Source organism: Arvicanthis niloticus, chromosome X (genome assembly GCF_011762505.2).
Source record: "Arvicanthis niloticus isolate mArvNil1 chromosome X, mArvNil1.pat.X, whole genome shotgun sequence".
Classification (NCBI taxonomy): Eukaryota; Metazoa; Chordata; class Mammalia; order Rodentia; family Muridae; genus Arvicanthis; species Arvicanthis niloticus.
Genome location: NC_047679.1, coordinates 40,305,656 through 40,329,089, shown reverse-complemented (window position 1 = coordinate 40,329,089; position 23,434 = coordinate 40,305,656). Strand labels below are relative to the sequence as shown.

The 23,434-nt window shown below is 30.2% G+C and overlaps 1 protein-coding gene across 10 annotated transcripts in view; it reads right to left on the bottom strand.

Annotated features, from left to right (window-relative positions):
- The window catches only part of Dmd (dystrophin), a 1,571,027-nt gene that overhangs the window by 1,101,240 nt on the left and 446,353 nt on the right, over positions 1 to 23,434 (bottom strand). For all 10 annotated transcript variants that reach the window (XM_076918257.1, XM_076918249.1, XM_076918252.1 and 7 more), the window contains 4 exons: positions 21,856 to 21,978; positions 19,433 to 19,570; positions 16,528 to 16,680; positions 15,477 to 15,659 (listed from right to left, as the gene is read on the bottom strand). In XM_076918257.1, coding sequence (XP_076774372.1) covers positions 15,477 to 15,659; positions 16,528 to 16,680; positions 19,433 to 19,570; positions 21,856 to 21,978 — 597 coding nt within the window. The remainder of the gene's footprint in view (positions 1 to 15,476; positions 15,660 to 16,527; positions 16,681 to 19,432; positions 19,571 to 21,855; positions 21,979 to 23,434) is intronic.

The following is a 23,434-nucleotide window of genomic DNA, read 5'->3' as shown; positions in this document are numbered from 1 at the left end:
TTAGTTGTTCCCCAGAACTGACTGTAACACAGTATTTCTGATGACACCACATACTTGAGTCACAGACCCTTTAGATACCAAGGTAGTATTGACCTAGAAGCCTAATCCCTCCCACATAGCTTCCATACTTTTGGAAGGTGCTATGCACTCTACTGGAGCTGAAAAGTAATTATTAATCTTACTCAGCTGAGAACCCTGTCAAACATATTAATGTCTGGCCAGACAAAAAAATTGCCCTTACTATGAAAGTTGCACAATTATTATAAAATCAACGAATCACTATATGATTGAATTTAAATCATATTCCATAAGATAAATCCTACACCTGGTACTTGTAATCGACTTAAGAACCTGTCTCTTGACAAGGCATAGGCCCCAGAAGGAACCTTTCAGTATTATTCTGTTAATGGTCATAGTAATAGATAGATTTCTAAAGAATTATTATTATACTCATAGATTTACATTTCTCAATCAGAGTCAAACCCCATTCAAATTCATACCAGACCAAATACCAGCTTGAAAGAGGATGTAGACATAAAGTTTTACACTTATCATAGGTACCTTTGGGCAGCTGAAATCTTCTGGGAAAGAGAGAGTCGGTTTTCTCTAGGACTTTGTTTTAAAAGTCAACCATATTCTAGTAGAAGGCCATAGTCCAAGAAAATATAGAATGAACAAATTAGATCTAAATTTAATAGGTCTAAGAAAGAGAAGGAGGAGGAGGAAGAAGTAGAGGAGAAGGAGGAAGAGGAAAGAGAAGAAGAAGAAGAAGAAGAAGAAGAAGGAGGAGGAGGAGGAGGAGGAGGAGGAGGAGGAGGAGGAGGAGGAGGAGGAGGAGCAGGAGGAGGAGGAGGAAGAGGAGGAGGAGGAGGAGGAGGAGGAGGAGGAGGGAGAGGAGGAGGAGGAGGAGGAGGAGGAGGAGGAGGAGGAGGAGGAGGAGAAGGAGAAGGAGAAGGAGAAGGAGAAGGAGAAGGAGAAGGAGAAGGAGAAGGAGAAGGAGACGGAGAAGTAGAAGGAGACGGAGACGGAGAAGAGAAGGAGACGGAGAGAGAGAAGTAGCGCTAGACGGAGGAGGAGGAGTCGTAGTAGGAGGAGGAGGAGGAGGAGGAGGAGGAGGAGGAGGAGGAGAAGGAGAAGGAGAAGGAGAAGGAGAAGGAGAAGGAGAAGGAGAAGGAGAAGGAGAAGGAGAAGGAGAAGGAGAAGGAGAAGGAGAAGGAGAAGGAGAAGGAGAAGGAGAAGGAGAAGGAGAAGGAGAAGGAGAAGGAGAAGGAAAGAAGAAGAAGAAGAAGAAGAAGAAGAAGAAGAAGAAGAAGAAGAAGAAGAAGAAGAAGAAGAAGAAGAAGAAGAAGAAGAAATAAAAATAGTAGTTAATTACAGACAATTCTGTAATCCCTTATTCTATAGTCACTCAATAAAACAGTTTAATTTGAATTTCATTTTGGTTCACAAACTTTCACTTTAGCATGATAACAAACAAACCAAAACAAAAAAAATAAAAAAATAAAATAACACCACCATCACCACCACCACCACCACCACCACCAAAACAGAATTTCAAGAACTATATAAATACAAGAAAAGATAAAAAAAAAAACTAAGTGCAGAGAAGAAATGTAGTAGAGTAAATAGAAAAGACATCTGATAAAAATTAAATGACAAACTTAAGTGCAGAAACAGAAAATCAGTTGGATATTTGTTTTTTTTAATAGGTTTTTAAGATGATTTGATAGGAGAGAATAGTTATGGCTAAAAAGAAAATGCGAGTGCTGGGCTGCCTACCAAAAGAAAAGAACTATTTATTGCTCAGAATAAAGAATAGAAAGAAACAGAAATACTGAGAGGCATAGAGAACAGATACAAGAGAATAAGTATATAATGGCAAGAAAAAGAAGGTGGAATATATGGAAAGGAAATTATACTGTATTAGAGACAACTTTTCTGTAATAAAATCTTATTATTTATTAAAGTTAAAATGTACCTTAAGGCTGGAAATATGACTCATTAGGTGAAGGTGCATGTTGTAGAGACAGGAAAAATATAAATATAGAACTTATATATGAAAATCTCAAAAATAATTAAAAATTGAGTTAAAAATAAAATAAAACAGTGTTCTTAATTTCGTTACACTAGCAATCTTGAGATACATTAACAGTTTCCTACAATTTTTAAGACATAATTGAAAGTAGCACATAGCAATTACCTAATATTCTATTCTCCCTTTAAATATTCACAATATTTTTTCATCTCTGCAGTAAATGTAAAGAATTCCAAAGCAAAATATTTAGAATGGAGCTAAAAGCTAAACAGGAATAAGGTACAAATGAGTGCCATTAGGAATTTTATTAAATCCATGGTGTAGAGTTGCAAAGTACCATGTTTAAAAACATATTCAACAATGTAAATCAATTATATGTTCTATATGTGATATTGATCTATAAGCATGTGCACATTTATAAGGAGAAACTTAAACAAGTAAGTAGCAGTAGTTTGGGCATTGTGCTAAAAACCATTATGCATCAGTCACTTTTCTGTATAAGTAGGTAGGTAAGTACAAGTTTACCAAATTATTTGCAAAAGGAACTATAAAATAAAATTAATTGTCTACAAATATAATTGAATCAAATAGTCATAAGAAATTCTCTTTCATGTTAAAGCTGTCTATTCCTTTCTGTCCTCTCTTTTGTGTTGTTCTGTGTTAAATAATGTCTAATGACCATGTTGCCTTTTATATTTTTCTCTTACTTCCTGAATGCAGTTATTGTTTCCTATTTTGGTCACTTAAACTTTCTATTTCACTAGTTAGTCTACTGGGGGCAGAGAGAATACATGTATTAAATTTATTAGAGATAACTGTATGATCAGAGCAAAAAAAAAAAGAGCATTTTTAAAAATTTAAAAAGTCCTATCACCAAAAAAGAGAATAAGTTTGCCAACATAGTTTAGAGAGTGCAAAGGTTTCCTTTGCCTTTATGGATTTGGGGCTAGTGGTAGCCGTTTTATCAAAATAAGGTAAGAAATAAGCATGGTTTGTTACTTTTAAACACAGAAGTGCTGATGCATAATGAAACTATCATGTTTGATATTTTTTCTCCACAAATATATTCGTTGGTGTAAAGGTCATCAAATTGATTTACACCTATTGAACAAAATCAATTTTTCTCTTACAATAATTATACTCAGTTTTTTTATAGAGTTTTTGGTATATAATGACAACTTGGGCTTAACATACTCCACAGTAAAAACCTGATAGTTTCTGAATTATCTAGTTCTGTCATTGTTCCAAGAAAGAATTGTCTATGATTTTTTTAAACAGGGAGAATTACAATATCACTACTGATCTGCAAGTGCATTTTAAAAATTTAATTCTAAGAAATGATATGACCAATTTTGGATTACATATATTAAAACAGTAATTTATTATGGCATTAGGTGTATCTTTTCCAAATTCTCCCTGAAAATTCTGAACAAAATAGTGCTTATCAATATGCAGGGTTATTTTTTTCTCCTCCAAAGTTCCCAGAAAACTGATTTACTGCACTTACATTGTGTATCCAAACAAATTACATTTTGGAAAGAACATTGAATAAAATGATGAGTGCTGTGATGTTTCGTATTCAATAAAAGAGCTATGCTAAGTATTTGTCATCATGACTATTTGCAAAGGACAAGGATAAGAAAAGCATGAATATTAACATAAAGACATTGTATTTCTCCAGTTTTTACACTCATATTTTTTGAAATTGGGATAAAATAGAAAAATAAGACACACTTGTCTCAAAGTAAATTAACTTAGTTCTGTGTTTTCTGGCAAATAATGCTATTGTTAGATCATTATATTCCTGGGAAAATATTTCATTTATATCCAAAGAATGAAATTTATAAATAAGAAATTACCTCACTGTTACATTGATTCTTTCTGCTTACTTAGAAAATACATTATGCATATATTGTGATACTGTATACCCTCTTTGCATATTTTTGTCCTACATCTCTTCCATATAAGATATAAAGGGAAAATTCTGTTTTATTGCAGTGAATCATTCTTATGGTATAAGAATTTATTTTTCCATGTTGGCCATGTAGTTGATAATGACATAGTATGCAATGGGACAATAAAAATATTCCTAAAATTCAGTGAATTGTCCAGTGTTTATATCCTTTACTTGTTATAGAAAATGGCACTATATATAAATGCAAAATATAGCCATATACATGAATAAAATTACAGTTTTCAGAAAGTGATATAACGTCTGATATTGTACAATATGATGGACATAGCTGAAAGATTTCTGTGGTTAGTATCAGACAAAGCACTGGACTAGGTAATATATGGATTTTATATGCACTTTGCATCTTGTAAAATGATAGAGAACAGCAAACATATTAGGTAATTAGCTGAACTATATGTTAGCCAATCCAACATATGGTGGAGAAACTACCACTTTTATTCTGTACATTTTATACAACACCCAAATTACATGGGGATAGCTTTACTGGTTTATTTTTGAATTCTCAATTCTGTTAGACTGTTGTTGGCCCGTATAATGTTATCAATGTTGTTCTACAATGTAAGTTTGTTATTGAGATGTGTTCAATACTGTTATTTATGTTTATGATTACTTTGATTATTTGAATACTTATAGTGTTTCCATATAAATTTAAGGATTATTTTTTCTAGTTCAGTGCAGAAATCTTTTATAATTTAGTAGGTGTTGTGTTGAATCTGTGACTACTTCTGGGAATGTAACCATTATACACGATGTTAGTTCATATAGCCCATGGGTATGTATGGTCTTACCAACTTTTGTTTCATTCTCCAAGTAGTTTCTTCAGTGTAATTATCTTTATTTTAGATATTCTTCATCTCCTTTGTTATGTTTAATCCTAGGGAACTTATATGCCTTTGGAACCCATATGATTGAAATGTTTCTCTATTTCTAATGCTTATTTTGCATTTGATAATTTGATGATAATATTTATCACTTTCAAGGTTTTCCTGACAGTATATTTAGGGTATTTTAAGTATAAGATGATGTATTCTGCAAATAGGAATATGTTACCTTCATTTTATACTTGTAAACCTATTTATTTATATTGTCATATTGTTCCATTTAGGCATCAGCAAAGTATACTGAATAAAAATGGGAAATGGTAACCAACAGTGCATCAATCCCTCTAGGAGACACTTCACCCTAAGAAGTAAGAAACCCAGTCCCAGGAAAGGGTTATCTTTGTTGGAATTGTTTACCAGTGAGAACTCAAACTACTCTGCTCCAAAAATTATAGGATACTGCCAGTGCTCTTGATCATTCTTCATAACTTGACAGTAAGACCCTATTGCTGAAGGGTCCAAAATTTCAATCACAATATGAAAAAATTAACCTGGTATTGATTTAGATCTTCCTCCTGGTAGATACTTTCATAGTGCTGAAAGATAATATACATACCCATTTGAGAATCTTAATTACTGGCCTGCAATATATGTGTACTGGTGTAAGTGGTATAATGTTTTAGGAGTAAACAAACACTTTCTCATTGGAATTAAGGCCAATTCTAAATGATAAAAAAATATGTGACATGATTACTGGGCCAAGAACTTCCAGATAGAGAAGTCTTGGGCACTAGAACGAACATACTACATTTATTCTGCAAAATGGAGGTAAAACAATACCAATGTCTAGTAACTTATCCTTGTACCAATATCGTAAGTTATTTTGCAATCATCATCAGAGAAGCTTTTGTTTACAGTAGATAAGTAACAACACAGAAACAAGCAACTGGCCAAGGTGCAAGGAATAAATGACTACAGAATGCTTATCCCTAAATAGATGAATGTACTCTGTCCCCTCTTCCAAAGTTTCAGAAATTATTGTGAAAAAGGGGCATAATCATTTGGGAAGAAGAGCATAAAAAGTGGAAGAACACAAGGTGGTAGATGACTACAAAGAATCAGTGTCTTCTGGACACAGGAGGGCAGCTACACAGAGGAACTCCCTGTGATCCCAGGGTAGTGCAGTTGGGCACAATGTTCCACCTCTAGCCGAAGAGATATTGGTAATTCTTAACTTCTGAGGAAGAAGAATTTGTTTTGTCTAAGAGAATAACTACTGTAAGTCAATCACACTCCAGTGAAAACTTTTGATAGCTAAGAAGTAGAATTCACTTCTAATGCAACAGAAAAAGGATAAATAAAATGTGGTCTATATACATAAGGATGTTATTTCACCATATAGATTATAAAAATATGAAGTCTGTAAAAAATGGATATTAAGTGGGAAGTGGAAAATAATCATGTTAAGCTTTATAAGCAGGTTCTACATGCTAATAGCCTCTTTCACTCTCTCTCTCTCTCTCTCTCTCTCTCTCTCTCTCTCTCTCTCTCTCTCTCTTTCTGTCTCGTGTGTGTATAAACATGCATATGCACATTTATGTGTGTATGTTGGATAAAATTTAAAACATGGATCATGCTGGGAAAGAACAGACCTTAGGGGTATTAGATAAAGGAAGAGAATAAAATAAAATTAGCATGCAGCTGATAGTAACCTACTGTGGAGCAGGGAAGGGGAAGAACAAGATGGGACAGGGCACCAACTGAAGGGAGTGAGGCATATGAAAAATACAAATAAAAAAATCTTAATTCAACCCATCTTTAGGTATCCTTATTTAGCAAAACTAATTTGTAAAGCTCAGGAAAGCCTAACATAGTACAATTAACACTTTTCTTGTTTCATGTATGTGTGTGACTACTTAGAGTCTAGTCATTTAACATGTTTGAATCATGTTCAGATGCAGAAAATAATCTTAAACATTGGTGAATAATTGAAACTTTGTCATGCAGACATTCCATTAAGTAAAAAGAAGTATTAAAAATATTCCTTTAATAAATGCCCTGGAAATACTTAAAATTTATTCTAATATTAAGTGTTGATGAATTTCTATGCAATAAACAACTAACAATAACCTTGCATTTTCATTGAATTTGAAAAAGTTATGTGTGTATGTGTATATGTGTGTGAACATTAGGTTTTCATATAATTCATGTTTTCTTTATTCAAAAATTACTTGCATTGTTTCACAGCTATCATGTATTTAATTCTAATTTTAAAATTTAAACAGCTTGATTATAGTATATGGTATTAAATTTGAGGATTCAAACAAGTTAGACTTTCATTTAATTATCTATTGAATATCTTTTTGTTACTAAATGAGTATGGACTATTATACAAGAGATTAAATAAAGCAAAAAAGGGATTTTACCCCCACAATAACTATGCTATATAATGGTCTATTTAAGACTAAGTGTACTTGAGATAGTGCTAATAAAATCTTATAAGCCTATTAATTTGTTAAAAGACATTTATTCATAAAGGATCAGGAGAATTTTGAGATAATTTAGCAAACTTGACAACATTGTAATCCTGTTTTGATAATAAAAGTGAAAGTGAAAAATGTTATGTGTTTTCTTGAGTTCCTTTTACTCATCTCTTAGAATAAATCCCATACAACGAAAGTCTTAAGTAATCATTGAAGAATCAGAATGACTCCCAGATGGTACAAGCAATTTAATTATTTTTAACCATTTGTTTCAGGCATGCTAAGAAGGATATTTCCAACACTGTTACAAAAGCTATTTGAGCTCCCTCCCAGCTGCTGTTCTATATTTTCAAAGCAAATTTAGATAGGAGAAAATTATACTTTTTATTGTTTTGCAAATGGAGGTCAAATTGCTGAGCATAAATTCTTGTTCATTTTTTTCATCTTCATTGTTTGACTTAGATTTCTCAAATATCACGTCTTTTGTATGACTGTTGTGTATGCGCCAGTGTTGTTTTATGTTTTGTGTTGTCTAGCACATAGCAGACACTGAACAAATGTTTGTTAAAGAAAAAGAATACCAAGCCAGTGTATCCAAAACAAAACTTAGGCTTATTTGTAGTCATCCAGTAAGTGTATGCAACTATAATATCAGAGCATCTATTTTTGAGTTTTTCTTTAAATCTTAGCAGAAATGTGAAACATAAAAGATTATCACCATTACTAATATCAAGAAAACTACATTAACAAAATCATTTGATAATTCACAAGTAAAACTGTATCTTCAGTTTGTAGTCCTTTCCCAAATTCCTTGAAACTAAGGTAAATTACTGAAACATTTTTTAGAATGTAGTTGCTGTTATAGATATGTATTGTAAAGATCTATCAATGGGCATGACATTACCAAACAACTGGAGTTTCAGGCAATAAGATAAGAGATAAGTAAAACCATTTCCATTTACTTAAGGAAACAGCATTTTGCTTAAGATTCTTATCTATAAAAAGAAGTAATCAACTTATTACTTCAATTTAATTATATGCCCTGAAATAATTTTGAGGCATTCCAAGGAAGATGATAATAATTTCAGTGATAATCAGAATTTGATGTCAAAGTGAATTACATTTTCATTTCAATAAAAATATATACTAAAATTCCACATATACAATTGCATTAGACTTTATTTTGCTTTGATATGTAATAATCTTCAAAAAATGTACATTTGTGCTATTTTAGTCATCACTATTTCATTGAAATACATTCATTTCTACTTGATAGCATATTCTGACATTCTATTACAATAAAAAAGGTAACAATATTTTTACTAATAAGTATATATTTTTCATAAAATAGTATTGTGAATATAGTCATTTGTCATAACATTAATTTATAGCATGAACATATATACAATTATAAATGTAGCATAGCTATAGTCTACTAAAAATAATTGGGAATAGTCTGACATATTTATAATAATAACCTTAGTTTATTGAGCTATTTTGAGCCAGCCACTGATAAATCATATGTGTATAAAATGACAAGTTTCTATAAAGTACACAAATATTTTATTATAATATATCCAATTTAATACACAGTAAAGTATTCAGGTTAGAAATACTCAGGAAAGGACCTATGCTAATATAATTGCTTAGAATTCTTAGTTAATTCAATTAATATTCTCATAGCTCAGTTCCTTGCTTAAATTAACCATTTTATTTACAAATCTTGTGTATATATATTAACTTCTACTATGAAGAGATTTTATACTGTACTTATGTTTTATCAAAAGTAGTTTCAAAATTATTAACATACACAATGCATCTATAATAACATTTTGATCCCTACAAGACCTTATCACAAGTATTTTTTATTAATAAGTCCATGAATTATAGACACATATATGTTATAAATCTAGCCATCCTTTTGTTTTCTAGACACAGAACTGTACAAGTATTGGATCTATCTTTCTTTGTATGATGATATTTATCAAAAAGGCTATTATTCCTATACCACAATATGGAAGAAATAGTGAAGGCATTTGTGAAGTATGAATGTGGAGGTAAAGAGTGTGTGTGTGTGTGTGTGAGAGAGAGAGAGACAGAGAGAGAGAGAGAGAGAGAGAGAGAGAGAGAGAGAGAGAGAATGTTGAGAGAGAAAAAGAGTATAATGGAGAGCAACAGAGAGTGAGAGAACAAAAAAAAGTGAGAGCAAGTGAGAGTACGTGAGATAGAACAAGAGCAAAGAAGCAGTGACACAGACAGGTATTATATGCTTTGAAAATTATGTTAGAATTTCACATTAAAATACATGAGAACCAACTTAAAGGTCTTTGATTTGACATATATGATGTATATTTTCCAATAGTTACCCTGTTTAATATGATAACAGTTAACAGAACCTGGTGAAGATTTATAGATGAAAATTTAAGAAAGTTTCAAAGGCAGAACATGGAAAAATGGTATTCCTGAGTTTTAAAATGTAATGATACTGGCTTATACCTAGTTATAAAAACATTAAGACAAATATAATGCAGATTAAAATCAGGAAATACCCTAGGACTTATCACAGAGGCATTTCACTTTTAAAGGAAAGTTGGGGGTACCTATGATCAATAAAGAATAAAAGACAGCAGGTGGGCAATAGAGAAGGTTAGCTCCCTTCAATACCATTCTCAGGCAAGTTTCATGGCACCACTACCCAGTATTTTAGTTGAGTTATGTTTGATGTATATATTAGCTAGTTGCATTTGAAATGTATTCTTCCAATTTTTTTCTGTTTATCTTTTTCCCACTTTTGCTGATACTTAAATGTTCCTCATCAGAGTACTTTGTTGTTTAAAGCAAAACTTACATGTCCTTTCTATGAGAATCTTATGTTGGTAAATTCACTTCTGGTCTATTTTAGTGGCATTCCTTTGTATGATTGTGTATGAGTACATGTCTGTGCAGGCTCATATGTGTGTGCAGGTGTATCCATATATGTGCTCTCATAGAGGCCGGCAGTTAACCTCTGTTGTTATTCATCAGATACTAGACTTTTAAAATATTCTTTCTCACTGGCATGAGAGATTCAGTTGCATTTATTAGAATCATAAATTCATGGCACAGTAGCTGGATTTGTTTCTTGGTTCAGGGGATCAAACTCAGATTCCAATGCTTGTGCAACAAAAGCGTTAGATTGCATTATCTACCAAGCCTTTTAAAGTTATACTTCAAAGAGTTTCTATAATACAAAATTTAGTTTTCATAGATAACTTATGCTATTTCATTACCTTCTGGTTTATGCCAAGGCTCTAAAATGAGCTGCCATTTTTTCTTATTATTTCCTTAATCTGCATATTTCCTCAAAAATTCATTATTTATTATTTTAGATGTATGAGATTTGTTCAATTTCTGAGTTGGACTACTAGAACCTTAATAATTTTAGAAAATCCTAAACAAATTGCATCCCAGAAATTGCTTTTATTTCTACATGAATAGTATTTCTCTGTTCTCTTTTATATTCTGAACATGGTTCTTGAGATTATAACCTAGGCAGGGGTTTTATTTCCACTTTCATAATGAATCTTGTACATAGCCAAGTAGAATTCTTAATTTGAACTGTCCTGAAATATTTTTTAAATATTAGGTTCAGTATCAGATGATGATGTTTGTATTATGCCTTTCTTTGAAAAGTGGGCTTTATCTGAGGTTTTATCCAGATTTTAGATGCTTTGTGAAAATCAGTCTTTTTGCTGTATTCTTAGAAATCCATTCTGCCTTAACATATATGACTTTCTTAATCATCCATTGAAGTATCAAGCTCCATAGAGGAAAATACAAAAAGTTATAGAAATGGCTACAACCATTGCAATTACCAAAAATGTAGTAAAAATAGATGAATAGAATCTTAACCTATGTAATTACTTTGTTAACCTTTGTGATATTTTAATTGCAGTATTGAAGCTGAGAGGATGAAAATTCCATAAACAACTAACTCCTTGATCAATAATTGCCTTGAAAATTATGAATAGTCTTTTATATTCACAACTCCATTTACTAATGATCATTCTGTCTCTAAATAAGAACACTATATTTTCTAATGTTTTCCAAGGATATTACATTGGAAGTTGATTACATTTGTTTATGTTTCAAAGTAAAGACAAATATCTGTGTGTTATTTATGCAAAGAAAGTACTTCCCCCCTTTAATTACAATAGTATTTTTTCATTATGTAGTAGAAGATGAAACATAAAAAATTGTTCTTTGTGTATCAGTATAAAATCTAGGGTCAGGAATAATTTTCCATAACATTTTGGAAAAAAACTCTGACATGAATTGTATACTTCTATTTAACTTTAAGAGATTCATGCAACAGATGCATAAAGGTAACTTGATATGTCCCCTACAATGTTTTATAAGGGAAATTAGTTTTTGCCATTAATCATGAATCCTATCTGCATTGTCAAATGACATTTTTATTTACTACTGTACCTGTCCAAATGTGAGGTTCTATAAAATCTATTTCTCTCATAAAAGTTAAGATATATATATATCCATCTGCAAATCATTGGACTCATTTGATGTACTCTGGTTTTTTAGGTATTATTTTGTATAATTTCAGTGGCAGTAAAACAATACTGAGCATATCAAATTAATCAAACTGAATGTTTAAAAAAACAATAGAAATTACTACTGATTTTTGAATTCATAAGTTAGCATAAAAAGGCCCACAGTATAAAAGTATTTTCATTTCACTAAGTTAGGAAAATTTAGCATTATATTTTCTGTGACATTTAATGTGAATGTTGTAAATCAATATTGTCTGTCAACTTTTTTAAGAACATACTTGAAGTCATGCTATGTTTGAGACACTTCCTAGGCATGAAAGATAAGAAACTCAATTTGATGTTTGAGGATTTAAATTATTTAACAATGATATAATATACTTGATGATTTATGTTGGGATACTCAGGACTATTGGAATTGTTTTAGAAAAGACTATTATTTATTTTAAAATCATGTTTCTTCAAGTAAGGTATTCACATGTTTCCTTTGTTGGGTAGGCCATGTAGCATTCTATTTGAGTATTTATTCAAACAGAGCACTACCCTTTTTTGTATTCGAAACATAACTGGTGATAATTCATATTGAGAACATGGATATAATATATATGACACAATGTAAACATTTCATACTTTTATTGTGTTATGTGGGTGGGATTTAGCTAAATTGTTTCTACATTCATATAATATTCTGTGTTCTTTCTAGCATTTATCAGAATTTTGATATATCTAGATTGGGTATTAGGTTATACTTCTGACTGATATTGAACATTACCAAACTTATAAAGCCTTTGGTTGACATTAAAAAAATTGTATAAAAGCTAAAATGAGAAGGGGGTATGGGATAGGGGTTTTCTAGGGAGGGGAAATGGGGAAAGGGGATGGCATCTGAAATGTAAATAAAATATCCAATAAAAATACATTCTAAAAAAGAAAGAAAAAAACCAAAAAAACAAAAAATATTTAATGTTATTATTTAAATGGGGAAGATGAATTTAAAACATTCAATTTTATATTATATTCTATTCTGAGTTAATTTTCTTCTATACAAAATAATTTTAATCTGTTATTCAAGAATAAGTACTTAAATACTTTTCTATACACATTACTAGGTGCACATCTGAAAGTCTTGACAGTATATTGAAGATTATCTAACATCTATTGTATTCAATATCTAATGTTGATGGAAAGTCTTCTGTGAGTATTGTTAGTCTTCAGCTGTTTTTGTACATTCTTGGTCATTTAATATGTAGAGATTTTTTCAAAAATATGTAAGTATGAGCTCACTTTTGTTTTTCTCAAGTCGGTAGAGTTTGATTTAATGTAATAAATTATGTAAACTCTAATTTAATATTATTAAAAATCACCTAATTACATAAAATAATTGTCTTTTCCTCATGTTCTCCAATTTTATATTCTGGAACTCTTTTATGAGTAATATAGAACAATTTTTGTTCTAGTCTCCATGTCTTTTATAATTTTTAACAAAGTTTTCTTAATACATTCTAATATATATATATATATATATACATATACATATACATATTTCTACTAAAATAAATACATGGCTTACTGATATGGAAATTTGAAGCCTTTAAGTCTTAATTTGTATTAAAAAGCTCATTAATAATTTTATTAGAAAATTTGTGCAGACTCCTACCCTTCATTGATTGAATCACAATATTTGTTTTCAGTTTCTGCAAATACTGTTCGATACTGTAGAAAACTACTTGCCCATGAATTTCAACTAACTTGTAACATGGATTGAACACAATATATTGGATAAGGTTATTATTCCCACCTTAAACAAATAGCCTATAATGAGCTTAACTATCTTAGTGGCTCAGAAGCATATATATATATATATATATATATATATATATATATATATATATTATAAAAACATTTATTTATGAATGGAAAAGTGGATTTCATATATCATAAACTGTTTTCTAAATGTTCTATTAAATAAAAAACATAATTCAGAATTATTCTACTAGGATATAATGAGGTAGTTCCAAAGGGAAAATATTTGCCTTGCAAGGATCATGAATAGGATTTGTTTTCAAGCTTGAGGTTCACATATATTTATATTATTTGCAATTGCATGTGTTCCAGACTAATTAGAAGCCCAGTCTTCCACCCCCCGCCAATTATTAAAGGGCTGGGACCTGAAGAATAATACTTGAAGTCTTCTCACTTAAAATTTGACCTGCATTACACACATACATGTTTAACCACACCTCCATTTACATCTCCCCGGCACATGAACTCTTGCCCATATACACAAATTATTTTACTAGAATTTTATGTTGCCTAATGTAAGTCTCAGTGATTTGTGATATATTATGTGAAACATGCAAAATCATAGACTTTAATGTTTAATCAGAAAAAATTAAGACTTAAATAGTTGCAGTATTTTTTAAAAAAAATATTTTTTGAGAGATTAGATCATGTTGAATTCGTGTTTCTGCTATGTATACCTCATATCTTCTATAATTACAAGAATGTGCCATTATGCCTGGTTAGTATTTCTTAATGTTATGTCAAACTGTAATAGTTAGCTGCAATTAAACTTTAGATTATTGCATTCATAAATAAAGGTATAATTAAGGATTTTCTTCAAAGTATAAAATGATGTTACAACAATATGCCATGTATTTTCACATACACATTCATAAAGTGGTCATTTCAATTACCTTATACATCTTACATATACACTGTATCAAGTGTAAAGAATAATATCACAGAAGAAATATTATTTTTGAATTGAAACCCATGCAGTTGATATTTACACAATGTAAAATAGTTGAATAAATCTTTCATAGCCTCTAACCTAATAGTTTGTCTTAGACATTTATATCCTGTGTTTGTGATGAGTACTTTCTGGAAATTACCGATGGTGGTCTTTCTTCTTCATCTTCTAAGAACTTGAAGTAGGAACAAAAATGTATTCATCAAAAAGTCTCTGTAGTTTCTACCTTTTTACAAATAATCATGAGTGATGATATAACTTTGAATTGTGTTTTCAAAGAGAATATCAGAAACATTCCATCCTTTTGGTTTCTTCCATCAAATATCAACATATCATGAGCCATCCAGTTTGTCTAATGAGTACTGTGACACATTAACTGCCTAATCCAAAAGTAAAGTCTATAGTAATATACCTTAAGTCAGTAAGATAAGATCTTATATAGGCTGTGATAATATTTTCCATAAACTAGTTATTTACCATGTATGCAGTAAGAAAGCAAAATCAGCATGGGATGATCTCAGGAAAGCAATACATATTTCTGGATTAGACACTGAAGTTAAATAAATGTATGAGAAGTTGAGAAATTCATATTGCCAATGTTATGAAAAATGATGCAGCAAAAGAAATTAAGATGTATATATTTTTTTTTCATTTTGAATAAGGGAGATTTTTCCTGTCACTTGTTCTTTTGTCCTTATTCTTGAAAATTAAACTTTTGAGTTACAGAAGCCCAACGTGAAGGGAACGACTCACTTTTAGGATGTGCACTACTTGTTATTGAGCCCAGATTTTGGTGTTGTTAGTAGGCTTCTGTTAATATAGTAGTAGTTGCAAACACATACGTGGGTTTGCCAGTAACAACTCACAATTTGTGCAAAGTTGAGTCTTCGAAACTGAGCAAAATTGCTCTCAATTTCCCGCCAGCGCTTGCTGAGCTGGATCTGAGTTGGCTCCACTGCCATTGCGGCCCCATTCTCAGACAAGCCCTCAGCTTGCCTGCGTACTGCATTCAGCTCCTCTTTCTTCTTCTGCAATTCACGATCAATTTCCTATTGAGCAAAATCAATACAGGGCCCAGGGCAGTTAGCTAACCATGTCAACCGACCTACAAGCAGCAAATACTTCTCTCAGAATTTTCATAGGCTGTTGTTCCTTTATTTTTATTTTTTCATAATTTATAAATAATGGTAGGTGTCACTGTCATCCTCATCCAATAAGCCAAATATAATTTTAGGTATCATTTGAATGCTCAGTTTAAGATATTCTAATTAATTTATTAAATGTTAGTTAACATTTTGGCTCAGGAATTGTTTTGGTGCTTTGAGAAGTGACCAAAATTGGAGTGATTTTTTTTTTCATTTATTTATTAGGGATAATCCTTATAAATATAATTTAGAGGGTAAGTGACTACAACTTTTATTTTCTTTTTAAAGTTTTGAGGAACTCAACAGAGAATGAAGCAAAATAAAAAGTGAAGATAATAAGAGAAAGAAAACATCTTTGGACAATTTGCAAATAAATTTATAGAGATTTGACAGTGATATGAGAAGATGCTCTGATGAAATGAATGTGCTAACATGAGAAAGAAGTCGTCCATGTACCGATAAGTCATTAGTTCATCTGGAACAAAGATACACAAAGTCAATTACAGTTTTACCAGAAAACACATGACAGTTAGTTATTCATTTCACATTGTCTAAAAGTAAAACATTTTATTCATTCAACATTATGTCAATTAAAAACACATAGTACAATACAATCACTGAAACAAAACACAATACATAGAAATACATCAAACACAGAGCAAGATAGCAGAAGAAACCAGAATATTCATATTTTATACGTGATATTAGGCAATGTTAAAGTAGTTAACATCTAGCATCATAATCTAGTATTGCCACTCTAAAACAACTTTACCTTTAATTTTCTTTCATCTCTGGGTTCAGGTAGGCTGGCTAATTTTTTTTCAATTTCATCCAAGCATTTCAGTAGATCATCAGCCTGCCTCTTGTACTGATACCACTGGTGAGAAATTTCTAGGGCCTTTTTTCTTCTCTGAGACCTCAAATCCTGTTCATGGTATAGATATTATTAAAATATCAATATATGTATATAATATACTCTTTGTTATAGTTACTTATAAAAACCAAATTCATGCCTCTGTGTTTCAAATTGTTATGTAAAAATCATATTTAAAGACAAAACATGCATAAATTATTAAATTATATATTAGTGAATTAAGATCTATGAACAGAAGCTAAGAAACAGGAATAACACAAAACATTGGTTCTATAAATATTTACCCTTGCTTACATTTTTCATTTAATTAATTCTTAACTATTTAAAAATTATTTTATAGTACATTTGAAACATTTTTATATATGACCACAATGAATTTAACTAATTAGCTACAAAAGCACTGAGTTGTGCTTTACTTAAAATACTAAAAAATTCTAATATGTAGAATGTTAAGGTTGGGGCTTATAAAAAAATTAACCTTATAGCAGACACATTATATACATTCATGATTTTAGAAAAGTCTATAAGATTAGATCATTCATATTGTTGATTATCAGCTTAATTATTTTGAAAGCTGAAGAAATGCCTCAGTCATTAAGAACATTGGCTAATATAGCCCAAATTTAAGTAACCAAGTTTAAGTGCTAGAACATATATGGCTACAGACAACCATCTGTAACTACAGTCTCAGGGCATCTGATACCATCTTCTGGCTTCTGAAGGCACACAACGCACATGGTGCACAAAAAATTATGGTTGAAACTACCCATATACATAAAATTAAAATAATAAAAGATAATTTTACTAGTTATTTTAAAGTTTTTCTATTTCTATGTAGAATTATAAATGTTATTTCTGTAGCAATGATTGTATATGAAAATGAGAAATTAAATATTTGAAATTTCTTTTTTTAAATAGATGCTTAGCCCATGTTTTATTATTATAATAAATCACATTAAAAGTATACAACAAATCAGTATTTTAAGCAGAATGGTTTTCAATCAACCTGGCAATATAAAACAAGGAAATCATTTAAATAAATAATTAAAGAAGAAAGAGTTTTTATCTAGCTCATCAATGTGCACTCAATAATTTCTGTAATAAGTAGAATTACAAAAAGCACCTGTGTATACCCATTGGAAATAAAACAGCTCTGTCTACATATTTCATTTCTTCAATGAAGCAGCAATTGTGTTTTATGTTCAAGTTAATATGAATTAAAAAACACCAATGAATAGCTGAATGTTTCATTGCTTTGAAAAATCTCTTTTGAAATAATTTGTAATAATAAAATGCAAGAACTTGGCAGGTTAACTTAATGATTCTATTTGGTATAAGTTGATTTAACAATAACATTACTATTAATCACGTGTGGCATGAGGATTTAAAATATATTGTAGTTTTTACTTTATATGTCATTTCTAAGCCCCAATGTAGTGGTAACAAATGCCTTGAAAGAGTCAAATGTAATTCTGCTACCCCCAATAAATATACAAAGATCTGGTTCTGTGACTATTGTACTGTGACTAATTCATGATACAATGAACATATTTGCATAAAGGACTTAGTGGTTATATAACTAGTAGTGATTTGGTTTCCTTAGAAAGAGGTGACATGCAATACAGAATACTGCTTACAGAAAATATACATATTAGTTAAATGTATGCAAGGTGACCTCTAGATAGTGCTAATCAATGGCACACATATCCTCTTGTAACTAGTCTATTAACTTACAAAACCTTTGTCAAGAAGAGTGTGAATTACAAAGGTTTCTGATCTTCTGGTCACATTATGATTTGTTCTTGCTTTCCCCTCTAGGAAGATGTCTTTTCTATTTACTAATATACTTATCAGCAGTTACTTTCAGAACACCTGCTAGCCAAATAGACTGTGTTGTTGAGTCCTTGCAGGCACAATATTGTGTAATTACATTCTCAGCAGTGCTTATTTGGTTAATAATAGGGAAAAGATTTTAATCACTTATTTGCATTTAGAAAGCAGACTCCATCTACCTACTAGAGGAATCTAACTATATAGGTCTAAATAATGATTTACAATGTAAAACATTACAATTAACAGTATTACATACTCAGCAATGAAGGAAAAAAGAGAAGATTGCAAAACATATACAAAAATGTTTCATAAAATATTCATCACATCTAGTTTCATGTCAAGAAATGCCTAGACTGCATTAAAGGAAAAAAAAGCTTTTATTCTCTTTTTCCTACACACTCAGGTGAGTCAGAAGGTTACTTGACCACATATACTACTTCTGTTAGTATTTCTTCAAGTTTAGTAAAAACATCTTGGAAGATATCTATATAAATGAAATTAAGCTTTTGTAGATATCTAGTTTTACAGACTACCTGTTATAAGCACATTAAAGTTTATTTTTTAAAATGACAAAAATTCACATCTTATTAAAGAAACAGTTTACCAAAATACTAGATGTTATATAAAGGAACAACAGTAGAGGCATGTCAATTGATTATTTGGCAAACACAACAACTATAAAACAAGCTTATAGAAATAAAGCATATTAGAAAAATAACTTCATAAATACTGTGAATGATAATTTTGGATAGTTTTCAATATTCTAAGAAAAAGAACAAAAACTATAGTTTATGTTATATAGCTTTCAAAAACTGGTAGCACAAAAGAAAATCATAAAGCACACATATTAAAAGAAAAAATTAGTTCTGTGATAACTAAAATTTTAAACAGATTTTATTTATGTACATGGTATTTTACCCTGTATAGACAAAACCACAGGCAAAGCATATTATAATTTGAGCTCTAATACCTTGAGAGCATTATGTTTTGTCTGTAACAGCTGCTGTTTTATCTTTATTTCCTCTCGTTTTCTCTCATCTGTGATTCTTTGTTGTAAGTTGTCTCCTCTTTGCAACAATTCATTTACAGTACCCTCATTGTCTTCACTCTGATTGAAAACAACAAGTACAGTCTTCATTTTCGTTTTTAAAAAGCTGTACACTGATATAAAGGATAATAAAATATTACCTAAATACACTAAAATATCCAATCTAAAAATTTTAAGGAACGCAATCATAAAATACCATTCTCACAGTATTTCTTTTGTATTTATATATAAAACAGTTTCTATGTATCTCTTCTAAAGAATACATTTTGAGTGGCATATGTATGAAGATGGGAGAAGAGACGTTTCAATGGTAGAAGTCGTGATTTGCTGTAAAAATATTCCTATGGGTTTTATTTTTATTACCATTAAACAAACTAAAAACGTATGGAGAAATAAACTAATCTTGTCACTTCTAGTGTTAACTGATTTATGTATAAATATGTATAAGTACTCTAAAGTAAATTTTAGAATATACAGTAGATTTACATAATACTTATGTTTTATATTTAAATCTAAATGCTCAAGTTTAAATGTAGATCATTAATGAAAATAATGGTGACATTTTTCAGATATTAAAAATATTGTCTAAAATAACACATAATTATGCTGACTTTAAGCAAATAAAACTGTACTTTGAGTATGTATTAAAATAAATTCAAATGTTTTTAACACTCATTTTGTTATATTCTCCAAGGACAATTGTTTTATTCTTTAAGAAAAATAGTTTAATTCTATTTACCTAAAGATACAATTTGAAAAAACATGCTATTGTAATATCATTGCATATGGATACATTTGTGCATCTCTTGTTTCCTGATATTCAACTCCAAATACAAAAAATATCTACTACAAAGGTGGACTAAGCAATAGTACCCAGGTATTTCATTGAGCTAATAATAAATGACATACAAACTTTATAAGACAAATTTCAGGTATTATTATATGCATTAATAAATTTAATAATGTACATCTATAACACATGCTTACATTTCAAAATACAACTGAGGACTCATCCACTCTAAGAAATATTTTTTATCAGCTGTTTATTAAAAGACTACAGAAAGTCACATACACACACATACACAAACACACAAACACACACATATGTTTGTTGTCTATGAAATAATATTTTAATACAACTTTTGAAATTTTGATAAAAATTTCAGTGGTTTGGAAAAAATAAACATAAAGACAAAATTTAATTTATTTCCTCAAGTGAGGGCTCTATGGCATGGTTGATAGTGAGACTGAGATATAAGCATGACTTTTGGTTTCTTCACTCTGGACTTTCTTCTTTGACATGAAGTAGAGGTAGCTGGAACTCAGTATTTCTGATAGTTTCTTCCTATCCTTTTTGCCATGAGCTGAGCTTTGAAGACCACTAAACTTCTTATATAAAGGAGTACTCATTAAGTCAGCTTCAAGAAATAAGAATTAATATTTCTCATATTACTTTATATAACTAGCACCTAAAAATACCTTGCTTTCTATTGCGGTTTTCAAGTACTGTCTAAGAAGCCTTTAGCCTTGATGCATATTGAACATCTCTACTTATTGATACATATAAAGGATAAGAATGCTACAGTGGTGATGGCAGTGGAAAAGAAGAAAAGAACATGTGAAAAAGTAAAGTGAACATAGCAAAAAAATAATCAGTGAATAGTGATGTGATGTAAAAGTAATCAAGCCAGAGAGAAATTAGCAGAGATTTAAAAATATTCTAGTTTTATGTATGGGATACATGGACTTATTTCTTTACTCCCACTGAATAAGCAACATGTAATCATTTTACATACATACACATATACTTATTCAATATATATTTTGCATACAATATTAATATTATATACATCAATACATATATATTCAATACCTATATATGTATATCAGTATTTTTCTCAAATATTCGGTAAAACTATTTGTTAGAAACTTTGGTAGACAATATTTACATTTCATGCAATTGTCTTTACTATTACCAAAAATATCAGAAAAATAATCCTCAGATATATAAGAAAATGGAATTTTTATCATATTTATTTTATTTCCTTGATGGCTATTTCCATTTACATTTTGTCTTCTGAAGATTAAATTGGAACAAGCCAAAACAGACTTGAACTATTTATTAGAAGTTGAGTGTGTTTCTATATGTTCATAAGGTGGCAATTTGTTAGAAATAATAAAATGTCAAAAGGAATACTTTTAATTTAATAAAATCATTAAAAAATAACACTGTGGATGGTAGTATTCTGAGAATTCAGTTGAAAACATAAGCTATATTATTTCTTTCCAAATATTTACTCATTTTCATTCCCAGTTCATTCACACTTTCATCATAACCAATTTACCATATCTTTATTGAAGTCTTCCTCTTTCAGATTCACCCCCTGCTGAATTTCAGCCTCCAGTGGTTCAAGCAATTTTTGTATATCTGAGTTAAACTGCTCCAATTCCTTCAAAGGAATGGAGGCCTAAAAAAAAAGATAGTGCTAATTTAAATCAAAATTACTTTTTATTAGAAACATAAACCAAATGAAATGCATTTATTCAGACCCCTGTTGCTAAAATAATGACATGCATTATGTTTTCATATTAAAGCTTATGAAGTTTTTGAAATACAACTGGGAAAGTAGGCGAGGACACATATATGGGAAACACTTGTGACCATAAACCATACATGCAAGATAATGCAATTCATCATTCCAGAATATCAAAATAGTCAATTCACATACATTTGCCTATGCTAAATTTTTAATATTTTAAAGTTAAATTTCATCTTATTTTAGACATTCTGATAGTACAACATTCAAGTTAACATGTCTTTCCAAAATTGCCTCATTCATCAATAACAGTTTCTTTGTGTAAACACTAGTATTTTCACCTTATTTTTAGAAAAACCATGTGGCAATCTGTTCAAATATTTCAAATGCCATTTTTATCATGGTACAAATTCCTGGCATGTTCTCCTAAGTCAACACTATTAGCTTTCCCCAAGAATGTTCTGTTAAGTGACATAAATACATACCTATGAATGAAACCCAAATATTTCATATACTTCACAATGTAATTCTGAAATTGATATTGACCATGGTTTCAAAATTCTTAATAATCCTTTGAATTCCTATATGAAAGATTTTAAAATGCATGGAAATATGTTGAAAATAAAATATCCAAAGAACCATGCCATCATTAAAATTCTGTTAGTAAAAATACTTATTTTCTTGAATGTTATTTTGTATTGAATATGTTAATATAACAGTAAAAATCATTTTACCTGACCATTTCATAAGGTTATAACTATAACATATAGTGTAAATTATGGCATATCTTCAATGTCCTTCTCCCTCTCCAGTGAATGGTTTATAGAATCCTCTTTAAAAGGACATATAGCCATACACTTCAAATTTGAATTATGGTTTGTCATTTGAAATACAATAATTTTTGAAAGGGTAAAAACGGGAATACCCTAACCTTAAAGGAGATTGCAATCTTTCAATTATTATCATACTTCCACAGTTCACATGCATATACAGTCCAAATGTATACACGATACTTATCTGGTAGTACGTTAAATTACAGAACTGTTGTTGATCTTTGCTGATATTCTGTGTGAGCAAACTGCTGTTCAACATGACTTTCACAGATAGAAAATTAATATTTAATGTAAGCTTCATTCACTAATTAGATATCAAAATTTCTATATATACTTAGTTTTACCTGTTTTGCTCCACCTGCTTTTTTTTTTCTAGCTCATCCTCTATCTACATACTTAAACAGAAAAATTTTAAGGTCACAGAAGGTGGGCTTTTGCAACCTTGTTCTGTTTCTTCTGTAATTAATTAATTAATTAATTGTTCTTCAAAACACCAGGACTTTCAAATTGTTGCATTTAGCTATGATGTCACTTTAAAATCTAGTCTAAATTTT